At 43.9% G+C, this 23,965-nt stretch overlaps 1 protein-coding gene across 1 annotated transcript in view; it reads right to left on the bottom strand.

Annotated features, from left to right (window-relative positions):
• Nucleotides 1-778: 778 nt before the first annotated feature.
• Nucleotides 779-23,965, bottom strand: part of LOC115460603 (neuronal acetylcholine receptor subunit alpha-3-like) — a 33,610-nt gene continuing 10,423 nt past the window's right edge. The window contains exons 2-6 of the mRNA XM_030190362.1: nucleotides 20,984-21,123; nucleotides 20,471-20,515; nucleotides 11,770-11,879; nucleotides 1,223-2,234; nucleotides 779-978 (exon numbers count right to left, since the gene is read on the bottom strand). Of these exons, the coding sequence (XP_030046222.1) occupies nucleotides 856-978; nucleotides 1,223-2,234; nucleotides 11,770-11,879; nucleotides 20,471-20,515; nucleotides 20,984-21,123 (1,430 nt within the window). The 3' untranslated portion in view covers nucleotides 779-855. The remainder of the gene's footprint in view (nucleotides 979-1,222; nucleotides 2,235-11,769; nucleotides 11,880-20,470; nucleotides 20,516-20,983; nucleotides 21,124-23,965) is intronic.

Genomic DNA, 23,965 nt, shown 5'->3' with positions numbered 1-23,965 from the left:
CGCTAGAGTGCCCAGTTGGTGTCCTGGCATGTCAGGGGGAGCAGTGCACTACAAATGCTGGCCCCTCCCACGACCAAATGCCTTGGATTTGGCCGGGTTTGAGATGGCCGGCTTCGGTTTCCATTATGGGCGAAAATGGAGGCTGGCCATCTCTAAGTCAAGATTTAGTTCGACCTAAATGTTGAGATTTGACCGTCCCCAACCGTATTATCGAAACGAAAGATGGCTGGCCATCTTTTTCAATAATACGGCCGGTTCCGCCCCTTTGTGGAGCCGGCCCCAGAGATGGCCGCCTTTAGAGATGGCCGGCATCTTCGATTATGCCCCTCCATGGGAAATCATGGTGGTTGTAATTTCACAAAGAAGGCAAAGTGACATTGAAATCAAAATTTTTCTACTTGCTTACAGGTCATCAAAATTAAACCTCTAAAGGGGTCTCAAGATTCTATAATCCTTGTAATGCTTGCTTTTCACTGTGGTCCCTCCACTTCAGTCTTTAGATGCCTTATCAAGACAGTGTGGGGAAACTCGTCCTTCCTTTCTCCAAACTGTACTGCTCTGTGGATAAAGGGAAGATTTGAGCATCCAGGATATCAACAAGACACCTTGTTTGAATTCTAGACTACATTATCATTAATTAATGGAAAAACTACCCAAAATGTTACTAATACAATGAGTGATGTTGTAATATTAAACAAAATATGCAGATGATAGAGCACATAGAAGACACACAGGTGTTAACTTTATTTCATACAAAGATAATATGGATAGAATGAAAGGGAAGAAGTGGAACCATCCAGTAATAGATTGAACAAACAGCTGCAAATAAAAATGCCCTCATGTGGAATGCTCCATTCAGTCTCCAAACATCAGAGGTTGTAAAAATAGACCTGCTGTTCCTAGAACGCACACCAGAATAAAAATCCACAGGAAAATCCGATCAATCACCATTGCAACGTATTTCCAGTCATCCTGTATCTGGAAAAGATAAAATTGGGGGGAGGGGGGAAATGTTAGTGCTGATGAAATGTGCATTTCATTTCAAATTTAGGCAAAAGTTATGTGAGGACAGAAAGAGCAGAAGACCCAATTCAGGGATCAAACTAGGAACCTTCTACATGCTAAGCCATTGGTCTGACCCTTTGTATTTACTTTGACCTTGACTTCATAGCCAGAGGTACCTTTTAAAGTAAGTAAATGGACTAAGCAACCATCTCCTTACCTCTTTAGCAGCATTTTGAGTTTTCATGTTCTTTGCAATGTATCTCACACTTTCAATTGCTTCTCTTATTTCTGGAGATAAGGTTGAGATGGAAAAGGCAGCATCTACTGACTCCAAGCTAGGTTCAGTCAAAAGGCTGCCTGGGACTTCAAAGGCCTTGTTTCGTTGACACCTTGAGCAATTGCAAGTGACATTCCAGCAGATGGAGCCATCCCTGCAACCTCCAATGTCACAGCTGCTGAAACTGTTGAAGTCTGAGAGCTCAGTGTTATACATTGGCTTAGACTCAGAGTTCTTGCTGTATTCTTTACCAGGTCGTGTCATGAACATTATTCTGGGTAGCAAGTTCAGAAATACTACCTTCACCCACTCGGGCATTGTGTGCGTCTTGGGTGTTCTGTAGTGTACGTTCTGCACAAAGACAGTTACAACAATAGAAAGTGTTACAAAGATCATGGTGAACAGTAGATATTCTCCAATAAGTGGGATTACCAGTGAAGTGGAAGGGATGGTTTCTGTAATAACCAGGAGGAACACGGTTAGTGACAGAAGGACTGAGATGCAGAGTGTTACCTTCTCACCACATTCAGAAGGCAGGTAGAAAACCAAAATAGTTAAACAAGAAATGAGAAGGCAAGGAATTATCAAATTCATGGTATAAAATAAAGGTAGGCGTCTGATGTATATGTAATAAGTGATGTCTGGGTAGATCTCTTGACAGCAGTTGTATTTCATTTCATGTCTATAGCCAGGCGCAGCGATGATGGCCCATTCTCCGCTCTCCCAGTATTCCTTGAGGCTAATGTTGGAGCCAACCATAACAAAGTCAATCTCAGCCTTATCATATGTCCATGAGCCAAACTTCATTGTGCAGTTCTGGTAATCAAAAGGAAAATAGGTCACATCGATTTTACACGAACTCTTAAAAATTGCAGGAGGTGTCCAGATCACTTCACCCGTGTAATTCAGGAAGGCCTTTGTCTTGTCATCAGCTTGGAATTTGCCAACTGCACTACAAAAAGAAAGATAAAAAGAATACAATAGCCGGAGAGAGCTGTTGTGAAATTAACTTCTCAATATACTGAAAAAATCTGTGGAGGAGAGAGAGTGAAACTGGAGATTAAGCAGGGTCTCTAGAATTGCAGAACAAGGAGAAAATGGGCAGAGAGAATTGGAAACCTACCAAAGACTCATCTAAAACTCATGGAGAAAACAGCACCAAAATGGGTACATTTTGGAAGGTTTGATCATAGATTTGTGGAAAAAATTAATTCAAAGAGGGAGGACGTTAAGAAAGATGGAGAATAAATGCCAAATCTATTTTTGGAAGGTTCATCCTTCCATTAATAAACTGTATGCAGTGGTTTAAGACTTGTTTAATGATTGATCTGGCTTACATATATTTGGGTTTTAACCAATAAGCAAAACACCCCATTACAAAAAATATTAAAATTATTTTTTAACTTCTAATTTGATAGTTATTTCATTTTGTAACTGTGCTGTTATTGTATCATTCCCAACACTTGAGCTGCTTTCCTTATTGTGATTTTCCTTGGACCTGAATTGGGAGAAGGTGGAAGACAAGATTAGATTTGATTAGATTAAGGAAAGGGGATAGGACTTGATATACTGCAGGGGCGGGCTGAGAGTGGTCTGGGGCCCCTGCCCGGCCGCTGCCTGACACTGCCATACTGCCGCACTGCTGCCCCCTACCACCACAGCCGACACCCCCGTTGCCCCGGTTCTACCTGAAGGGCCATGGTGGTCTAGTGGTCTCTGCGGGGGGGGGGGGGAGGCATGTTCTTTACTGCCCTCTTCGCTGCTGCTATTCCCCCACCTGCTGGCACCACCATGTTTTCAAAATGGTGGCCGAGACTTCCCGCAGTAGTCTTGTGGGTCTCGACAGTCTCGCGGGACATCCGCAGGGAGTCTCGGCCGCCATTTTTAAACTAAAGGCAGTGCCAGGCAGGGGGAATAGCAACAGCAGAATGGGCAGGAAAGAACATGTTCCCCCCTGCAGACGCCACTAGATCACCAGCAGCATGCCTTTAAAGGCAGGACCAGAGAGGGCTGTGGTGTGCGGCAGGCATCCAGGCCCCCTAGAGCCTCTGGGCCAGTGGCGTAGCTACGTGGGGCCTGGGCCCCCGTAGATTGGGCCCTGGACCCCCCTGCCGATGACCCGCTTGACCCCCCTCCTGCCACCAACCCGCCTACCTTTGCTGGCGGTGGACCCCAACCCCCCACCAGCCGAGGTCCTCCTCACAAAAGGCTTCCTAGTCCTTCTGTTTCTGACATCCTGCATGTTGTACGTGCAGGACGTCAGACTCACAGAACAAAGCCTTGCAGCAGGGGCTTAGCTACGGGTGGGCCTGGGTGGGCCCAGGCCCACCCAATTTCAGCCCAGGCCCGCCCAGCGCCAGCCCCAGCACCCATTGCCGGCCACTGCTGCTTTTCCTGTTGAGCAGCAGGGCCGGCGATACAAAAAGAAGAAGCGCTAATGGCGCTAAGGACCATAGGACGAGAAATGTTTAAAAAAAAAAAAAGCGCGGCACCGGCAGGCACTGTCTCGGCAGCCTTGAGGCATTGGCTGCTGAGGCATTGGCTGCTGGCTCGCAGGCTCCTCCCGTCTGCGGGAGGAGCCTGCGAGCCAGCAGGCAATGCCTCAGCAGCCAATGCCTCAAGGCTGCTACTGCCGAGACAGTGCCTGCCGGTGTCGCGCTTTTTTTTTTTTTTTTTAACATTTTTCGTCTTCCTTAGTGCCGTTAGCGCTTCTTCTTTTTTGTAGCGCCGGCCCTGCTGCTCAACAGGAAAAGCAGCAGTGGCCGGCAATGGGGGCTGGCGCTGGCATGCAGGGCGGGCCTCGTCGAAGGAAAACATGGAAGGATGGGGAGAAAAAAAGGGAAAACAGATGGAAGGATGGGGAGAAAGAGGGAAAACATGGAAGGATGGGGAGAAAAGAGGGAAAACAGATGGAAGGATGGCAGAGAATGAGGGAAAACATGGAAGGATGGGGAGAAAGAGGGAAAACATGGAAGGATGGGGAGAAAAGAGGGAAAACAGATGGAAGGATGGCAGAGAATGAGGGAAAACATGGAAGGATGGGGAGAAAGAGGGAAAACAGATGGAAGGATGGCAGAGAATGAGGGAAAATATGGAAGGATGGGGAGAAAGAGGGAAAACATGGAAGGATGGGGAGAAAAAGAGGGAAAACAGATGGAAGGATGGGGAGAAAAGAGGGAAAACAGATGGAAGGATGGCAGAGAATGAGGGAAAACATGGAAGGATGGGGTGAAAGAGGGAAAACATGGAAGGATGGGGAGAAAAGAGGGAAAACAGATGGAAGGATGGCAGAGAATGAGGGAAAACATGGAAGGATGGGGAGAAAAGAGGGAAAACAGATGGAAGGATGGCAGAGAATGAGGGAAAACATGGAAGGATGGGGAGAAAGAGGGAAAACATGGAAGGATGGGGAGAAAAGATAGAAAACAGATGGAAGGATGGGGAGAGAAAGGGGAGAGACTGGAAGGATGCAGAGAAAGGTGAGAGACTGGAAGGATGTGGAGAGAGAAGGGACACTGAACAGAAAAGGGTAGAGTGATACAGAGACACTGGTTAGAAAGAGGGAGAGAGACATTAGATGGAAGGATCAGGAGAGAGGATAGATGGATGGAAGGATGGGGAGAGAAAGAAGAGAGCTGCTGGATGGAAAAGGAGAGTAGTGAAAGACTGGAGAATAAGAGGAAGGGGCATGGGGAGAACAAGGGTGAGAAAAAGATGAAAAGCCATAAGTAGATGAAGGAAATTAAAGAATGGATAGTAAGAATGAATTAAATCAGGACAGAGAGAGAGGGGCAGAAAAATATTGAAGAAAGCAAAGAAAAAGGAGAGAAAAATGAGAAATGGCCAGGAAACCGTGGCAGAAGAGTTAAGCGAAAACGAAGGAAAGCAGAATCTAGAGACTGGGAGCGACACAATGAGAAAAAGTAAATGGCCATACAAGAAAGGTAAAGAAAATAATTTTATTTTTAATTTAGGATAAAGTAATATGGTACCTGTGTTAATGAAGTTTCAGAGACCAATACTTCCTTCCTTAGGTCAGGCGAGGATACCGTAACAGCATTATACTGACTTGAGGCAGGAGGTTTTGGCCTCTGAAAGCTCATTGAAAAGGGTGTTAGGCTATTAAATAAATTTTCTGAAATCTGATGCACTGAAAAGCAGCACTTTACCCTGTGTGACAAATGCATCTGATTAGCGTGACGAAATTTTGCTGGGGGAGGGGGGTAGAGAGAAAATTTTGTGCCCACCCACTTTGGGTTCAGGCCCATCCAAAATTGGCAGTCTGGCTACGCCACTGCCTTGCAGATAAGCTGATTGCAAGGCTTCGTTCTGTGAGTCTGATGTCCTGCACATACAACGTGCAGGACGTCAGAAGCAAAAGGACTAGGAAGCCTTTTGCAAGGAGGACCTCGGCTGGTGGAGGGTTGGGGTCCCCCGCCAGCAAAGGTAGGCGGGTTGGTGGTGGGAGGGGGGGTCGATAATGGCTGGCGGGCGGTGTCTGCAGCAATGGGGGAGGGGCAGCAATGGCGGGTGGGGGGGGGGGTCGGCGGTGCCAGGGGGGGGCTAAAATGTGCCCCTCACCTTGGGCTCATATTATATACAGGTACTTATTTTGTACCTGGGGCAATGGAGGGCTAAGTGACTTGCCCAGAGTCCTAAGGAGCTACAATGGGAACTAAACCAAGTTCCCCAGGATCAAAGTCCATTGCACTAACCACTAGGCTACTCCACAAGGTGGAGGAATAGGTGTTCATCAGATAAACACTTCCCTATTACTATGCCACCCTACCCTGGCTTTTCTTATGTCCTTTTCTCAGTTTTTGTGCCTGTAAACTGCTTTGATTGCTAACACAGGGGCCCTTTTGCAAAGCGGCAATAAGCCCAATGCGGGCACTGGCGGTAGTTTCAGTCCCAGCGTGTGCCATTTCCTGCTCTAGGAAAATTAGGGCTGTATTTTTTAGCATGGCGCTAGTGCCGTATGCTACCTGGTTAGCGCCGGATTAGCGCAGGAGCCCTTACCACCATCTCAATGGGTGGCAGTAAGTGCTCCCCGTCATGCAGTAATTGTTTTAATGGTTGCTTGCTAGTGATTGCATTAGCACATGGCCATTTAATAAAAAATTTTAAAAAATAGAAAATCAGCCATTTTAATGCTGCAGTAAAAATGGCCTTGACACATGGGAACCCCCCCCCCCCCCCCACCCCCCCCACCCCCCACCCACCACTACCACCACCAAGAAGGGCATGCTAATGCCACTTTCTAGAGCAGCTTAGTGAAAAGATCCCATTGTTTATTGCATCTAGGAGCCCTTTTACTAAAACACATTAAAATCTGGGCTTAAAGCATTTTAATGCAGGAGTTTCCCATGTGCTAAACCCAGATTTAATGCAACAGTATTTAGGGCTTTTTTAATAAAATTGATTTTTGCAGGTCCAATGCTATTTTTCCATTAGCTTGCGGGACTTGCAAAAAATTAACATGGGATCGCTTACCATCTCCTATTTAGGAGGCACCCAGTGCTCTCACGTGAAGTCTGCCTTAATCAGTTATTACATGCTAATCATCACATGCTAGCTGGATACCACTTTCCCACCTATACCACCCCCTCCTTCCAAAATATTTTAGAAAAAAATAGCATGCGATTAGCACATGCAAATTATCAAACTACCGCAAAACACCTTAACCCGTTTTGTAGTAGGCCTTTTTTCACATGCTAAACACGTTAGGGCTTAATACTCCTTAGTAAAAAAAAAGGCCTTAGTTAATGTTAGAGCTTTTCCATGTAAAATGATTAAGATTAGTGCATCTGTCTGGCAATTCATTTTGAGGATTTATTTATTTACATTATTAATAGCCTGCATGATCTAAAGCCAGCTTGGTATGGATGTAGGACAAGTGAAGAGTCAAGGAAGTTGATATGGTAATGGAGTACAACCTTTTCTAGCATTATAAATAAATAAATCCTCAAAGTGAATGGCCAGACAGGTGCACTAATCTCGATCATTGCATATGGAAAAGCTCTAACAATAACTAAGGGTAACAGTTAAAACATACATAATCAGATTATCTCCTGCTCTTGGTTACCCTTCCGCTGCTAACTTACAAGGTGGCATCAGTTCCTCTTCAGTACTTAACTCTCACCATTTCAAGGCACTTGCGCCATGCTCGCACAAGGAACAGGTCGTGCTCATTGGGCACTCCTTCGGCCCGTTCTGGCACGATTCTTGTTTTCTGTCTTGTTGGCCAAAGTTCTTTGCCTACTACTTGTTGTTAGTCTCTTTTATCCTTACTCTTTCAGTTCACTCTTCCAATGCATTTATGTCTTCTATACCCGTCCTCTTCATCCACCCTGCCCTCCTCACCTCGAAAGTAATCATTTCCCCTTTCCTTCTATAACTACCTTAACTCCGTCGTCCCTTCCTTTTATAGTGGCCTCAACAGAAGCGTAACCAGGTTGAGGGCATGGGGGAGCAGAGAGCGGATCGCTGACGGCGTCAGCAAGTGTTTTAAATGCAACAAATTGCGTAAAAAATAGGCTCTGGCGGAAGTCCATTTAGGGGAGTGGCCACTCCCCTTGCGCTTACCCCCAGCTATGCCTCTGGGCCTCAACCTCTCCATCATCACCTTGTCCCCTTCCCCTCAAATTAGGTCTTCTGAATACTAGCTCTCTTCGTTACAAGGGTTCTCTTGGGGCTGACATTATTCGTCAACATTCTCTGGATATCTTATGTCTTACAGAAACATGGCTCCACCTGATGACACATCAACTCTTCTAGACACTTCCCCTTCAGGCTTTTCTTTCTTTCAGTTTCCCCACCAAGCACGGAGAGATGGAGGTGTGGCTTTTATCTACTCTGATGCTCTTCAAATCTCCCTTTGCAACTCTTTCCTCTAATCTTTTCTGATGTAAGGATTATATGCTTTTTCACTTCTATAACTTCTTTTTACCTTACTCTTGTCTACCATCCTTCTCCCCCAACCTCAAATTCTCTGAGTCTTTGACCCACTACTCATCCTGGGTGACTTTAACATTCCTGCACCTAGTTCTCATCCCTCCTTTTTCTCCCTGTGGGAACAATTGAACATCACTCAATTCATTTCTATACCCACTCATATAGCTTGTAACACTTTAGATTTAATTCTCATTCTTCATCTTCTTTCCAGCCCACACAACTCAATTCAGTATGGTATCCTTGGACTGATCATGCTCTTCTTTACTTTTCCGTTCTTCTCTCTGCTTCCATTCTTCCCACTACTCCCCCTCTACAAAGGTTAATTACAACAGACACTCTTCTGTCACTGCTATTTCTTCTTCCATCCCCATTGCACCTAACTTCTCCTACTCATCAAATAAATCCCTCCATCTGGCTCTTGACACTGTAGCTCCTCTTAAGCCACTACAACACAAATGTAAGACAACTGCTCCCTGCTTTTCTTTCTTTCTTTCTTTCTTTCTTTCTTTCTTTCTTTCCACAAGAACAACTTCATAGAGCAGAGCACACTTGGCGCAAACATCTCTCTACAGCCATTTTAAATATCTTCCGTACACGCTACCATCAGTACAGAGCTCTTCTGCATCAAAACAACAGGGACTATATTTCAAGATGTAGCTCTAATGCGGTCTCTAAACCCAATACCCTCTTTCAACTTATTGAGTCAGTTGCCCCATCAGGCTCTTCTTTGCCCTTCTATGATCCATCTATTCTTTCGCCCACTACATTAGGTACTTGCTGGGAACAAAAGGTTCAAAATTTACACTCCACAATTCAAGCCTCATCTCTTCAAGCACCTCCTTCTTTCACTTCACCCCCGAGGAGTACACTCTCACCCCCATGTCCTCTCTCACTCACTTCCTCTTGGGTTACGTTCACAGCTCCAACATTGGCTTCCCTTAAAAAACGTTCTTGCCACCACTATTCCTTTAGGTTCTGCCCTTGACCCGTGGCCAGCCAAACCTTTCAAAAGTGCAGCCCCTCAAATTCTCCCCCTTCTTTTTCCTATAGCTTAGCTTAGCCACAGGCCATGTCCCCAGACCCTGGAAGCAAGCACTAATTATGCCACTTCTTTAAAAAAAAAACCACGTTGGACCCAACTAATCCAACTAACTACAGACCAATATCAAACCTTCCATTCCTTTCTAAAATGTTAGAAAAGGTTGTACTCCATTATCTTATCAACTTCCTTGACTCTTCACTTGTCCTACATCCATACCAAGCTGGCTTTCACAAAGAATGTAATACAGAAACTCTTCTAACAGCTCTTCATAACACCATCAGAACATCTTTGGATCAGCACTATTCTGTTGTACTGGTTTCTCTGGATTTATGTTCTGCATTTGACTTTGTTAATCACACTCTCCTATTTCCATGTCTTCACGCTATTGGCATCACCAATACTGTACTTCAGTGATTTTGTAGCTACCTCTCCAGGTACTCATTTCAGGTTTCCTCTCAACACCACTGATCTCATACTTTTAACATTGACTCTGGTGTATCTCAAGGTTCTAACTTTGCTCCAACACTTTTTAATATTTTTCTTGCTCCACTTCTCACTGTTATTCAGTCAAATTTCTGTCGGCCCTTTTGTTATGCTGATGACATCGAAATACTTTACTGTATCCCCCCTAATCAGCAGATCTATCTGAACTTAACTCATGTCTTTCCAAAGTCTCCATCTGGCTTCAGAATCATTCTCTTTATCTCAGTTCCCAGAAATGTGAAGTTATTCATTTTCCAAACCCCACTTCCCCAACTCCCTCTTATCCTATCCTTAATCATTATGAACTAACATTATAGGACACAGTCAAGAGTCTTGGAGTATTTTTTGATAGCCACCTCACCTTCAAACCACAAATTAACGCAGCAGTAAAAGCGTCTTTTTTATCACATTCAGTCCATTCGCTCAGTCTTCTCCTTTTCCTCCATATGTGCACTCCTCCTTGTAATTACTCATTTGGATTACTGCAATTCTCTCTATGCAGGTCTTCCACTTTATTCTTTAAAACGCCTTCAACTAGTGTAATCAACAGCTGCTCGCCTTGTATATCATGTACAGCCTTTTGACCACATTACACCTTTACTGTATCAAGAACAGTGGTTACCTCTCTCTGCATGCATCCAATACAAACTTCTGATTTTGGTCTTTAAGTCTCGCTCCCCAACTGCCCCAGACTATCACTCCTGCTTTGTTATTCCATACACACCCACAAGCTCCTTCTGCTCAACAAATGCCAATCTGCTTCAGTTACCTCCCCTCTCTGTCATTAGATTGGAGACTACTCGTGCTACAGCTTTCAGTTACATTGGTCCTAGGCTATGGAATGGTTTACCCACCCGCCTCCGTTCAGAACCCTTATAATCTAAATTCAAATCCTCTTTGAAAACACATCTCTTTTCACTAGCTTACCCTGCTCATTCTTAAAACCTATTTTTTTTTCTTTTTCTTTCTGACAGTATGTTAAGTTCTATTGTAAACAACTTTGAAGCCAGCTTTGGCACAAGGTGGTATATGAAGCCTTTGTAAAAATAAATAAATAAAAACACATTAAAACGATGCAACATAAAAAATACAAACAATTAAGCTCTATTATTACTATAGATGTCAATCAAACCAGTCATCCCTTCTGAGCACATGGCTTTCTCCCTTTAAGGGGCCATTATAGCATTGGCGCTATGCATTCCATATTGTGGTACCTACATCTTGGCCCCCACTTATGGAGTGGAGGAGTAGCCTAGTGGTTAGTACAGTGGATTTTGATCCTGGGGAACTGAGTTCAATTCCCACTGCAGCTCCTTGTGACTCTGGGCAAATCTAACCCTCCATTGCCCCTGGTACAAATAGTACCTGAATATAATATGTAAACCACTTTGAATGTAGTTGCAAAAAACCACAGAAAGGCAGTATATCATTTCCCCTTTCCCTTTAAATTTATAGTACTGATGATCACATTTCCTCTGTCGCCTAACTCCCTGGTGTTTTGAGAGGGTTCCAGTGATTCAAGTCTAGTTAATCTAATACATAACCCATTGTTTGATTGCCATGAAGAATGCAAGTGTTTCTGAAGGTCCCTCTATCACATCTTTTACAAGTTTATTTTTGGATGTATTTGTTTAGGTTATGGCAGTTTCTATACTGGCATTACGCTGAACTGTTTAGATATAAGCATGATGAAAAATATATATACCATGTACCATGAGATAAGCACAGCTGACCTGCGAGTTTTGAAATGACTGCAAATTTAGCAGTGTGCTAGCAAATGTTTTTGCATGCCAGGTGATGACCTCAAAATGAGATAACAGTGGTTGTTGGCCACATATACATCATGAAATGAAATGAAATTATAGGCACTTGTGCTTTTACCAATGACTCTTTGAAATGCACTATTTGAAAAGAAAAAAGGGATAAATATCTGGACCACAGAGTTACTGTCTTACTGCATATTATACACATACACAATAGTAATACTGTATTATTAATATGTTCTTACTTGTTATATAAAACAATATCTGGTTTCCATATCTTATCTGAAGGAATTCGAACAAATTCAATGCCGTCATACTCTGAAGGATTCCATTTCAACTTGTAATCATTCCATATCTGAATATGAAAAAGAGATGTTTAAAGCATGTTCATGTTTTACCAACATGGAAGCTATAAGGAGCATTCAGGAGAAGTCAGTCAATGAAAAGCACAGGCTGGTTTCCAGCAGCTGGATGTGTCAGACTATTGTGAAGTTCCAGACCCTAGAGCACCACTCATCAAACATGATCTACCCTTTCCTGGGAGACAGTAGAAAGTGGTACAGTACATCAACATCACAACCATGGTCTATGTCCTCCACTGAGTGCAAAAAAAGAAGAAGAACTACACTTCACTAAAGAACAAACCAACAAAGAAGACTAGAGACGACCTAGGGGTGGAAGAAAGTCCCAAGGGCGCCTAAATTGGCAAATGAATCTTTATTAGGATGACCCAAAACAGCTGTTTCACTTGAGCATACTGCTAGCTGGCAGTAGCGCTGTTTATGCTCAAACAACATTTGTCTCTAAGGGGGAGGGGATTCATCAAGGTGCAGTAAAAGTTCGCCTTGATGCCTCATGGGATTCAGCAACCTGCAGGATCCTGGTACCACAGGTTGCTGAATTCCGTTTTAGAGGAATAACATTGCTTGCCAGCCACCTCGCAAACAAATTCCCACGGCCCAGAAGCATCGAACCACAAAGCGAGGCCCAAGGCTCCAAGGTCTGAAAAGCTGGTTCCCCCCCAGGCTCCCAGTAACCCCTCTGGACTTCAGCTCATCCCTTCAGCACATGGCTCACCTAACCCTCCAAAAGAGGCTACCTTTCAAATTCATTGGTGGTCTGGAGGGTCTGGGGGGGGGGTCTTTGAGGGTTCAGAGGGGTCTTCCGGGTGGCACCCAAGGGCCCATGTGGTCTTCAACAGGAACAATGCCCAATCACTCCTGCCCTATGCCCAATGCCCAATCGCTCCTGCCCTGGCCTCTAGCAGTAGTCGCCATTTTGAATGTGATGCAGGACTGGCCAGGTGTGACTGGGCATTGCTCCTCACTGAACATCCCCTCAGACCCCTGAACCTCTAGGACCCCCAGAACCCCCCAGGATCAACAATGAGATATGGTAGCCCTTTGGGTTGTGGAGGTGGATGATCCTTGTAGTAGGGGGGTTAAGCTGGGGGGCCAGATACCTGGGAGGGATCCTGCACTGGCAGCGCAGCAGCATCAGGCTGCATCTTTGCAGTCCAATGATCCCAGATTGTAGAATCACCACAGCAAAAAGCTGGGGATATTTTACTATAATGTTTGGACCCTAACGCACCTTGCAGTCTATGATCACAAGTCACGCTAGGCTCCTTGCATAGTAATGAAATGCAAAACATGGAGTGGAGGAGTAGCCTAGTGGTTAGTGCAGTGGACTTTGATCCTGGGGAACTGAGTTCAATTCCCACTGCAGCTCCTTGTGACTCTGGGCAAGTCACTTAAACCTCCATTGCCCCTAGTAGAAACTGCTGATTGCCACCGACTAAATATCAGGCACTAAGATAAACCTTGCATTCTCTACCTCACCACCTCTCCCTCCACTAGTCCATTCCCCTCTCTCTCTCATTCCCTTTCCTCCTTTCCTGAAGTTACTATTGAGGAAACTACACTTCTTCTTTCTTCCTCAAAATGTTCCTCTGATCCCATTCCCACCCACCTTCTTAATGCCATCTCTCCTGCTCTTATTCCTTTTATCTGTCACATTCTCAACCACTCACTTTCCACTGCGACTGTCCCTGCTGCCTTTAAACATGCTGTGGTCACACCTCTCCTTAAGAAGTCTTCACTCGACCCTACTTGTCCCTCTAATTACCGACCCATCTCTCTCCTTCCCTTTCTCTCCTAATTACTTGAGTGTGCTGTTCACCGCTGCTGCCTTGATTTTCTGTCCTCACCTGCTATTCTTGACCAACTACAATCTGGTTTTCGCCCTCTCCACTCAACCGAAACTGCGCATACTAAAGTCTCCAATGACCTATTACTGGCTAAATCCAGAGGTCTCTATTCCATCCTCATTCTTCTTGATCTTTCCGCTGCTTTTGACACTGTCGATCACAGCATACTCCTCGATTCCCTGTCCTCACTTGGATTCCAGGGCTCTGTCCTTTCCTGGTTCTCTTCCTACCTCTCCCTCCGCACCTTCAGTGTTCACTCTGGTGGATCCTCTTCTACTTCTATCCCTCTGCCTGTCGGCGTACCTCAGGGTTCTGTTCTTGGTCCCCTCCTCTTTTCTATCTACACTTCTTCCCTTGGTTCATTAATCTCATCCCATGGCTTTCCTACCATCTCTATGCTGATGACTCCCAAATCTACCTTTCTACCCCTGATATCTCACCTTGCATCCAAACCAAAGTTTCAGCGTGCTTGTCTGACATTGCTGTGTGGATGTCTCAACGCCACCTGAAATTAAACATGACCAAAACTGAGCTTCTCATTTTTCCCTCCAAACCCATCTCCCCACTCCCCCCCCCCCCCCCCCCCCCCCCCGTTTTCTATTTCTGTTGATGGCTCTCTCATTCTCCCTGTCTCCTCAGCTCGAAACCTTGGGGTCATCTTCCACTCTTCTCTCTCCTTCTCTGATCATATCCAGCAGATCGCCAAGACCTGTCGTTTCTTTCTTTACAACATCCGTAAAATCCGCCCCTTTCTTTCCGAGCACTCTACCAAAACCCTCATCCACACCCTTGTCACCTCTCGTTTAGACTGCTGCAATCTGCTTCTTGCTGGCCTCCCACTTAGTCACCTCTCCCCTCTCCAATCGGTTCAAAACTCTGCTGCCCGTCTCGCCTTCCGCCAGGGTCGCTTTACTCATACTACCCCTCTCCTCAAGTCGCTTCACTGGCTCCCTATCCGTTTTCGTATCCTGTTCAAACTTCTTCTACTAACCTATAAATGTACTCACTCTGCTGCTCCCCAGTATCTCTCCACACTCGTCCTTCCCTACACCCCTTCCCGTGCACTCTGCTCCATGGATAAATCCTTCTTATCTGTTCCCTTCTCCACTACTGCCAACTCCAGACTTCACGCCTTCTGTCTCGCTGCACCCTAAGCCTGGAATAAACTTCCTGAGCCCCTACGTCTTGCCCCATCTTTGGCCACCTTTAAATCTAGACTGAAAGCCCACCTCTTTAACATTGCTTTTGACTCGTAACCACTTGTAACCACTCGCCTCCACCTACCCTCCTCTCCTCCTTCTTGTACACATTAATTGATTTGATTTGCTTACTTTATTTTTTGTCTATTAGATTGTAAGCTCTTTGAGCAGGGACTGTCTTTCTTCTATGTTTGTGCAGCGCTGCGTACGCCTTGTAGCGCTATAGAAATGCTAAATAGTAGTAGTAGTAGTAGGTACCTGAGGCAATGGAAGGGTAAGTGGCTTGCCCAAGGTGGGACCATACAATTTGAACTAGGCTTCCCTGTTTTTCAGCCCATTGCTGAAACCATTAGGCCACTCCTCCATTTCAGGCAGTGGTACTGGATATCCGGAGAGACCTCTGACCGCTGCAGTTATCTAGAACCTCTGACCGCTGCAGTTATCTAGAAAGCAGCAGTATTCCGCACTGTTCTCTGAATAACTATCTGAATAACAGCAGTATTCAGCACTGTTCTTGGAATAACTATCTGGTTAAGAACATAAGGATAGCCATACTGGATCAGACCAATGGTCTATCTAGCTCAGTATCCTGTTTCCAAAAGTGGCCAATCCAGGTCACAAATAGCTGGCAAAAACGCAAATAGTAGCAACATTCCATGCTACCAATCCCAGGGCAAGCAGTGGCTTCCCCATATCTGTCTCAAATAACAGACTACGGACTTTTCCTCCATGAGCTTATCCAAGCTGTTTTTAAAACCAGATAATCTAACTGCTGTTATCACATCTTCCAGCAACAAGTTCCAGAGCTTAACTCTTTGTTGAGTGAAAAAATATTTCCTCCTATTTTTTTTAAAGTATTTCTATGTAACTTCATTGAATATCCCCTAGTCTTTGTAGTTAGTTTTTAAAAGCTGTTCTATCTCCATTTTAAAAGCAGGACCAGATGACACCATGAAGAAAACTTCAGAAGCCCTCTGTTGTCAACTATATAAATAATTGACTCCTGACGCAGTTACTCTTGCTGAAATATGAGTGTGTAAAGTCACTTTTCCACTTGTTTGTTCTATATTTGACAGAAGCATGGACTGTTTTATATGGTTTGAAGAATAAACTGAAGTGCCATTTCACATTTGCTGGATTTAATGACTGGGCCCTCCCCCCCCCCCCCCCCCCCCCCAAAGTTTTTAAAATGTATCATCAATAATATGCACTATTGCTCAGTCACATATACTGTTTATCAAATAGTGCAATAGAATGCACTATTTGCACCGAAAAGAAAAACAATTATAAAAAGCTGATCAAAATTAAAATTCCCATTAATGATATGGTGAACTAGACAAAATGAACATTTTTGATCACAACACCCCTATTATGTAAACATTTTATGGAAAGTACCAGAAAAGCTCCTTCAAATGCTACTCTTCCCAGCTTCCAAGATAACCCTAGCATATAATAGCTCCAATTGTAACTGCCAAATGCTGCCACAGTGTTAACAATGAATTGCAAACAGGTAAAATAAATTATGCTTTTAAGGGACAGTTTTGAAAGGAAATCACCTAAATTGATTTTCCTAATTAAATATTGGAGTTAAAAAACAAGAAGGCAGTTGATCCGCTAAATCCAATATGAAAGATAAAACAAAGAGATCTTGTAAAAAATACAGTCTTTATTAGTAGATTAAAAAGCTCCCAGATATTCAATATAAAATGCCCAACATGGCCATGTTTCGCCAGTATATAAATGGCTGCATCAGGGGCAGTGGGACATCATCAAAGTGGTTTTTTGAGAGACTGTTCCCAGAATTTAACCTTCTATGTTTTTTACACACCAGCCTGAGCTTTTCTGAAAGTTTTAATCAGCTGGTGTCCCACAAGATATGCCTCTTTGTTTTATCTTCCTAATTAAATATTGTCCCGTGCAGAGCATCTAGAAGCAGGCACGGGTTTTCACAGCATGCACCACAAAATATAATAAGCCAAAGCAACCCTATGTGTAAAGTCACAGCAAAAGAAGGGGGATTTTCCCACACTGATCTTCATTGATGATTTTGTATGTACCAGTTACAAGGCTTTGACAGCACATGTATACAATTCTACTGCTACAATTGGTACTGTTTGAGGCACCAACTTCAATGTACATCCATAAAGCAAGTTTTTCAGAAGATCACATGACTTCTGATGGGTCCGTGTCAAGTCTGTTTGCATTTTGTTGCTTGCACTATCCTTATCCAGTTGGAGTCACTGTTCCCTCCAAGTTGAACCAGTGTCCTCCAACCGCATTGCTGCCAGTAGGGGGCGGTGCTTCAATATTGTGTTTTCAATCTGTGGAGACATGCAGGTTCCCTGGCGTCCTGCAGACCTTGCCTGTCTTTCATTATTGAAAATGTGATAGTGAAACAGCGCCCCCCTCCCACCAGCAGGACTGCATACGGAGGACTCCCGCTCAGCCCAGAGGGAAGAGTGGTTGGAGTTACCAGTAAAGAGTTTTTCCGGTCACCTCAGAGTCCTCTTTGGATTGTTTGGAAGGCTGTTCATCCATCCCTACTCCCCCTTCTTTCACAACATACAAACATTTAAAGGAGAATTCTTTAAACGTTGTTCAAATATTGGCACGCGTCCTTTATAGCACAGTGCTCAACTCTGAGTGCCAGACTTATGCCTGCTGAAAACTGGTGGAAATCCTGGCACCCAAGTTGGGCACGGAGGTCTATTATTCTATAACATTGCGTCCAACTTTTTGAAACACCCTTGACCCACCCATGTCCTATTTTGGGTTGCGTGCTATGGGATTTATGCACCCAGTGTTATAGAATAATGAGCAGCCAGATGCGTGCACAAATCTTAATTGGTGCCAGTTAACGTCAACAATTGGTCGTTAGCATCCAAATATTAATAGTCAACAGCCCATTAGCCACTTAAGTTTGCCAGGATATGTTTGGGACTAGAGAGGAAAACTGTATCTGAAGGTCTGACATTCAAAACCACAAATCAATGTGCACATTAACTACCTGAAAATTAGCTCTAAGCTACTCATGTGAACAGTAGTGCACCCATACTATACAATACTGTAGGCTGTTGAGAACTGCCCCTCTTTTTCCATCCACTCACTTTTATAATGAGATGTACATCAACAATACTATTTAGAAATTGTGCTGAAAAATGTAGCATATTTTAGAATTTACCATAAAAGAATGCTCTCTGAATAGCTATCCAGATAACAGCAATATTCAGCACTGCTCTCGGAATAACCATCTGGATAACAGCAATATTCAGCACTGTAATATTCAGCACGGATCTCTAAGTAACTATCTGGATAACAGCAGTATTCAGCATTGCTCTCAGAATCTGGATAACAGCAGTATTCAAATCAAGGAATGTTCATGTCAAATCAATCTGTTCCTACAAGCATATGGTAAAAATCATGCTTATGCCTGGATGGAACTAATATGAGGGGGAGGGGCAGTGGTCGTAGCAGTGCAAGGGTTTAGAGTGGAGACATGGCAGGGAAAGCAGGTGGTGGTCTGAATATTGGAATTTGTATTTTTTACCACAAGTGATAGAGAACTAAATCAAAAGTCTCAGCTGAATGAGCATGATGGCTAGCTGACCCTTATCTGTTGTCATTAACTATGTTACTGTATTGCAAACTGTGTTCTATGTCAATGCAAGGTGTTTTATTGATTTATTTATCACATTTATTGGGCATCTATCAAATAAAGCTCTGAGTGGTATTAACCTATAAACTGTTTATGCTCTTCCCCTCTTGGAGAAGCAATGTTCATAAGAATCTCTCAAACGACTTCTCACACACCCTGTGTCCTTCTGTGACGTAATAAATGACTATGCAGAGCTGGGCAACTGGTTTAATAGTTTCTGCAGCTGCCTGGTTATACTGGGTTTGGGATGCTATAGAGACAGCATTCCCAACCCCTGTGGGGAAGGAGTCTCAGCCATTGCTCAAGGGTGACATCTATTGGCCAGCCTTGGATACATACTAGCCAGATTCCAGCAAGAATTATGGTCCAAGTATCACAATGATGGCTGAGCTGAATTGTGAAGGGAAGAGAAAAATCAGGGGAAAATCCTTGAATAACTGAATGGAGGCATATGCTGCCATAGCCTAGTAGAGGCTGGTTTCCATTATGAAAGCTTGAGGAAGCAGGAAGAAGCTGCCAAGCCAAAACCCCAAACTAGACAAATGAAAATCAGGCACTGGTATTTGTCCGTAAGAAACAGTGTGGAGAACTGTGCCAAGGGCTGTCACTCCCAGGGTAGCTGCTAGGACACTGTGTGAAGCTGAATTCTCATGCTAACACAATGGACTACGTGTTTATACATCCAAGAGATTGTAGTCTGCGTCAGAATTGAGCACATCTGGAACTGGATATCTGAATCCTGATGTTGACATTCTATGTTAAATTGGGCTTCACTTCACATGTAATATGCTTAATTAGTGTTGGCTGGGAATTAGCACTTGATGCACGTGATTTGGAAACATCACATGGGGACATCATACTCGTAATTTTCTTTTCAGATTGCCTTTGAGTGGATAATATCATAAAATGTCCTGCCTTGCACCATAGTCATTCTGAAATGTTGCCTAGTCCCTCCTAGACACAGAACTGTCCTGGACATTGTGAAATTATGAACCCTGTGATTTGGCTGCAGCTTTAATAAGTATTTCAGAGAGCACAATAACCTAAGCACAGATTACCTAGCTAAGCTTGGATGAAGAATGGATAGTTACAAACTCTGTTTCTCATTGGCACGCTATCGTGGATGCATTACAGAAGGAGAGTTGTGTGTCTCCAACCTTTGTTGAATATGTACCAACATTAGAAAATGTTTCAGAGAGAGGAAGAGGATAAAGGGCCTTGTGGGAGCTAAATATAAGGGAGTGTTCCCTTGAAAATAAGAATGTTGGCAGTTGTGTCTCGAACAGCAACACGGAGAGGGTCAAAGTACAAACCACACAAGCAAAAGGAGAGCATCAGGAGCCTTCAAAATAGGTACAAATCTTTAATTCCTGTATCCTTTAAAGATAAATCTTTAATTCATGTACTCAACATGTATTTTGGCACACAGCGCCTGCGTCAGGAATCACCTAAAAAGATACCAATCATGATGAACCCAATCTAAGAGGAATAACTGATGGAACAATTTGAAATATTGTACCTTGTAGTACTCCAGGTCAATGTTATCTAGGAAATGGCAGCAAGCCAAAAGTAATTGCTAGATAACATCAACCCGGAGTACTACAAGGTACAATATTTCTGATTGTTGCATCAGTTCTTACCCTTAGATTGGGTTCATCGTGATTTTAGATGACCCCTGATGCGGGTACTGTGCGCCGAAACATGGCCCAGGTCAGATACATGACTTAAAGATTTGTCTCTAAAGGGTACATGAATTAAAGTGTCCCTATATTGAATGCTCCTGGTGCTGTTCTTTTAGCAGTTGTGTCTCCACATTTAGGAATTCAATGGACAACCAATCAAAGCACACAGACAGTGGCCACAGGACCATGTGTTGAACTTACATGCTTCAGCCACAGGTTTGTCTCCATAATTTGATTGACTTCATCCTGAAATATAGCCACAGAAAAGCAGCATCAAGATAGGAATCTAGAGTGCAAACATCTCCACTATCCATTCAGCTGCAGGCCCTATCTAAAAGTCATATTTCTACTGTCTTCACCTTCAATAAAATGAAAACATTAAAAGGCCCTGAGGGTTGGAGTTCAATTTTCTGAGAATTATAAAGTCAGAATTGAGCACATCTGCAACTGGATATCTGAATCCTGATGTTGACATTCTATGTACTTCCTTTTGGTGCTGGCAAGGCAGCCCTTGCTGTCCTTTAGATGCCTGCACTGGTAACTCTGTGATGTAAGACAGAACCCTAAGGTGATTATGAGGCTCATTTTCAAACCACTTAGACTTATAAAGTTCCATAGTAACCTATGGAACTTTGTAAGTAAGTGCTTTGAAAATATGCCTCTAAATCCATTACCAGAGAGACCAACACATGAATAGAAAAAGCTGATACCTACCACTTTCACTAGCTGAGACATGGACACTTCAAACTTTACAATAACAGGGTCCGATGCATTCTCCACTGGTCTGATATATTGATTGTATTTCTCAAATAAAGCTTTGAACAACTTATGTTCAGCTTCTGAACAACTGCATCCTAAGTATAAAACACAAAGTATTGTAAACCATCACACATTAAGCATAGTACACAGAGTCCCACTTTAGAATGAGGTCTTGCAAAAGGAAGAACATCCTAACAAAGCACTTTATATGTCATTGTTTCTGATACCCTTTTACAGGGCAATTGTATAACAGAGCACCGGGGTAGGAGTCTATTCTATAAAGGAAAGTAGGCACCTGCTTTCATTTATAGATACTAGCATAACCGTGTATGTACATGTGTAATGTTTAGGTGTGACAACTTACACCAGCCACTGAGCTGCTGTAAATTCTTATGCCTAAATGCTAGAGATTTGTGCATAACTTTAGAGGCTAACCAAATTTCAGTTTCAGTTTTGATACTGAAACTGGCCCAAAATCCATATCCAGTCACGTTTCAGCTTAAACCAAAACTCCCCCTCCCTACCACTCTCTGCTTGCCCCCACACCAGGGGCGTAGCTACGGGTGGGCTTGGGTGGGCCCTGGCCCACCCAATCTCGACTCGGGCCCACCCAGGCAGCCGGCGCGGCAACCGTCCGCTCCTCCTCCTACCTACCCATTTTTTTCCTGTAATGCAGGCCGGGTCCTGATCCGGAAGTGAGCAGATGTAGGCGCCGGCAGCGATCATTGTAGCACTGCATGCCAGCACCGCTACTCCTCAGTCGCTGCTCCCCATCTGGTTTCATTCTGCTGTTTTACGCTCCTCCGCTCCTCCCATAGTGCACACAATGGCGCCACAGTGCTGAATGGAAAAATCTGCTGGCTGCCATTGATATCGTGTTCTTCACTTTCCCCTCGATGGCTCAATCAGCTTTTTTTGTTAATCTCCCCCCCACGGCCTTGGTCTTAACACTCCCCCTGTGGCCCTACAACAGCAGCACAGAGTGCTCTTCGAGTCTGCACCAGTGCCTGCCACCACCAAAGCCCAGCTTCCTAGCCCAGGTAAAATAAATATTTTTAAAAATTGTTAACGTGTACACTCTAATGCTGGCTGATGGTGGGGTTCTGAGTAGGGGTGGGCTCTTCATTTTGCCCCACCCAGAAACCCAACGACAATAAATGTTGATAGTGCCCAGGTAGTATATTTGTCGTGTTGGTGCCTTGGTGGGTTTTTGGGTGGGGTTGGTCTTTGAAGTGCAGTGCCTTGGTAAAATATAAAAAAAAGTTTTAAATTTAATGGAGGTGGGTTTCTAGGTGGAGGTGGGCTTTGCAGTGCCCAGGACATAAAAAAAAGGGTCACATTTAATGCTGCTGTCCTTTGGGAGGGTGGGAAGATGCCAGACCATGCGGGGATGGGTAGGGGGTAGGATAGGGCTGACACTAGGCTACAGGGAGGTGTGGGGGAAGGGTAGGGCTGATGCCTAGCTATGGGATGGATGGTGGGAAAGGGAAGGGCTGATACTGGAATGGATGAAGGGGTAAGGTAGAGAAGGGAAGGGCTGATATTGGGCTATGGAGATGGATAGGAGGTTAGGGAAGGAAAAGAAGGGCAGATTCAGGGATAGGGAGATGGATGGTAGAGAAGGGAAACGCTGATTCCAGTCTATGGGGATAGATGGGGGGGGTAGGGAAGGGCTGATGACAATTTCTAATTTTTGGTCCTTTATTCTGTAATTGATGAGGGTTGGTCTGTGTTCTGCATGTGACTGAGTAGGTGAGAGATTCTGCTGGCATGTGGTTTGTGTGGGGATCTATGAGTCTGACTTGTCTGGCTTTTCCAATGGGATGCGTAGTGGTGTTGTGTATATTTACTGCTGCCTTTGTAAAAGTACTGTTATTGGAATTGATGTTAAGGTTTGCAACATAGGATCTAAGAAGCCTCTATGCAGGATTTAGTGCTACTTTACAAAGTACCTGGCAGTGAAGGGATTTTGTTGCTATTATTGAGGTGCTACCAGAATTTGAATACATTGTTATATGTCATTGCTGTAATTATATTGCAGGATCCTGTCATGTGCATTGAGATGTTTGCCATTATAGTAGACTTATGTCTGGTCAAATTTGATATGGCATAATGTAACTATATTTAAAAATATCAGTTTTTCCATTAAGTATGTCTGTGGTTTATGTTGATCCAGGGCAGCTGTTGGGCAGACTACTTAGAAATCCATCATCAAGTGCATTCTAAGGCATTATTTTGTAGTATCCCAAGAAACACTACTCATACCTATATACACAGTGCCCACCCATATTAGCTCTGGGCCCACCCAAAATGTCAGGTCTGGCTACGCCACTGCCCCACACCCACCACTGTCAGAATGAGTCTTCCCAGGTCTTCCCCCCCCCCCCTCCCATAGGCGGTCGGTGGCCCAACTGTTTGGGGAGGCTAAAGGGGGCGAGGTTAGGGGTAAGGCCAGGGGTGGAGCTTAAATCCATAATTGTCTGATAACACACAGAAAAAAAATAAATAAAAATAAAAGTCACAATTAATACCTTTTATTAAATTTAGATATTAGATATGTATCATATGTCAAAGAATAAAGTGGTTGCTCAAAGCATATTCTAAGCACAATCGCTCAACTGCAAAACACTATGCACAACTTTGTGCAAAAACACACTCAGAACGTTACTGTACCATAAATATTACACTGGGCAGAACCTAATACACCCATACGGAAAATGCAGACCGTCAACAATATGAAACAAGGGATCATATCATCACAATTCTCATGTAGAGCCACAAAACACCCTAATTCATGTTTAATGTGGGTTAAAATGCCGTAAATAAGTAAATAAATATAAACTTTTAATGTTGAGCACCTGATTCTCAAAGTGGGCATATTCCAAACACTATAATGAAAATAAAATGATCTTTTCTACCTTTGTTGTCTGGTGACTT

Source organism: Microcaecilia unicolor, chromosome 1 (assembly GCF_901765095.1).
Source record: "Microcaecilia unicolor chromosome 1, aMicUni1.1, whole genome shotgun sequence".
Lineage (NCBI taxonomy): Eukaryota > Metazoa > Chordata > Amphibia > Gymnophiona > Siphonopidae > Microcaecilia > Microcaecilia unicolor.
Note: the sequence above shows the minus strand (reverse complement) of the source record. Positions and strands in the feature narration are given on the sequence as shown.